General features: G+C 57.8%; 1 protein-coding gene across 1 annotated transcript in view; it reads right to left on the minus strand.

The window, feature by feature from the left end:
- The window catches only part of PHGDH (phosphoglycerate dehydrogenase), a 29,868-nt gene that overhangs the window by 19,128 nt on the left and 9,099 nt on the right, over positions 1–1,641 (minus strand). The window contains exon 3 of the mRNA XM_006763081.2: positions 995–1,060. Within this exon, the coding sequence (XP_006763144.1) occupies positions 995–1,060 (66 nt within the window). The remainder of the gene's footprint in view (positions 1–994; positions 1,061–1,641) is intronic.

Genomic DNA, 1,641 nt, shown 5'->3' on the forward strand with positions numbered 1-1,641 from the left:
GCAGGGCTCAGGCCCGCATAGAGAAGCAAGGAGTCCTGCTGTCTGGCTAGCGTAAGGGTCCCAGGTCTCAGGGATGCAATGCCAGTGGACCCTTCTGACCCTCCCCTGTGGACTCAGGACCAGGGACATGATGAGGAAAGTGACTGAGAGACCAAGGAAGAAGGGAAAAAAGGATCCCAGGCTCTGCCAAGGGGCCTCGAGCCGCTTCCTGCCCTGTCCCTGGCTCCATGCCCTTCCCGACCACAGAAATGCTGGGGTTGCCTGCCCAGCGCAATCATTTCACCACCAGCACAGTCAGGCTCACAAGCATCATGTGTCATACCCACTGTTCCTAGGCTGCCCCCTACTCCAGGGGCCCCAGGCGCAGAATTCTGGGTTAAAAGAGCAAGAGGTTTGAGCGTTTGAGTTCCCTTGTGTTATGAACCCACGGGTAAGCACGGGGATCTCAGGGAGGCTTTTTATCTTATTTTATTACAACACAGACCTGTGAGGACAGTGACAGAGAGGTCAGTCCTGTCACCGAAGCCAGAGACGGCTTCTTGGATGCATTAACACTGGAGCTTAATCTTGAAGAACTAGAAGAGTTACGTAGACGAAGCGGATGGGGAAGGGTGCCCCGGCAGCAGGAAGAGCGCTCACAAAGCGTGGAGGTTAGAAGTGAGTGTGTGAAAATCGACCGCCAGGAGGGGCACAGACAATGAATGGGGAGAGTGGGAGGTGAGGAAGGAGAAATGAAAGGTCACACACAGTCACTCTCCCCAGGACCCTGCTCCTACGTGACAAGCAGCAACCTGGTCACTGCCCCTCCCCATTGGCCAGCACCGGGAACCTGACCTTGGCCCGCCGGAGCCTGGGTACTGAACGTTCCTAGCAGCCTGCGTGCCGCCCGGCTGCAGTGTACTCACTAAGTTTCTGCGGGTCCCTTTGCTTGCAGAATCCTGCTAACTGACATGCCAGGCGGCCGGGCTCTGTTGAGAGAAAGTCAGCGACTTACCTGGCCAGACACATGATCATCCCACAGGTGAGCTCCGCGGCACTGAGACTGTTCCCGTTGGGAGTGCTAAAGAGCAAAGGAGAGAGGGGACATCAGCGGGCCCAGGCCCAGTACGCTCCCTCCCGTCCCAGCAGGAGGCCCTGAGGGCACACTGTGCTTGCTCTCTGCTCCATGAGCTTGTCTCACGCCACCGCCCCTGGCTCCACATCCCAGGGCTGGGACCTGCAGCAGAGAAACACACCTGACCTCTCTACCCAAACTCCCTTCTCCCGAGAGGGAAGCGTCTCCCTGGCCTGGCTCAGCCCTTTGTCTGAGTCCTCCCATTTCTGAATCCACCTGCCCGAGGAGGCACAAATCCCGAGGTTCATGCCATCAACCTGACCGAGGCTGTGCCTGTGATGGGTGACACATCCATCAGATGCAGAGGTCAGCCCATTGCCCACTGACCTTCACCAAGGTGCCCAGCTTGGCTTTTATTCGTAACAAAGTGATATATATATATTAGAGACCCCGTGTACAAAATTCGTGCATGGGGGAGGGAGGGGTGTCCCTCAGCCCAGCCTGCCCCTTCTCGCAATCCAGGACCCCTCTGGCAGGGTCCCTAGGCCTGGCCGGTGATCAGGGCCTATCCAGGCTTTCCTCCCCCC

Source organism: Myotis davidii, unplaced genomic scaffold, assembly GCF_000327345.1.
Source record: "Myotis davidii unplaced genomic scaffold, ASM32734v1 scaffold217, whole genome shotgun sequence".
In the NCBI taxonomy this organism is placed as follows: Eukaryota; Metazoa; Chordata; class Mammalia; order Chiroptera; family Vespertilionidae; genus Myotis; species Myotis davidii.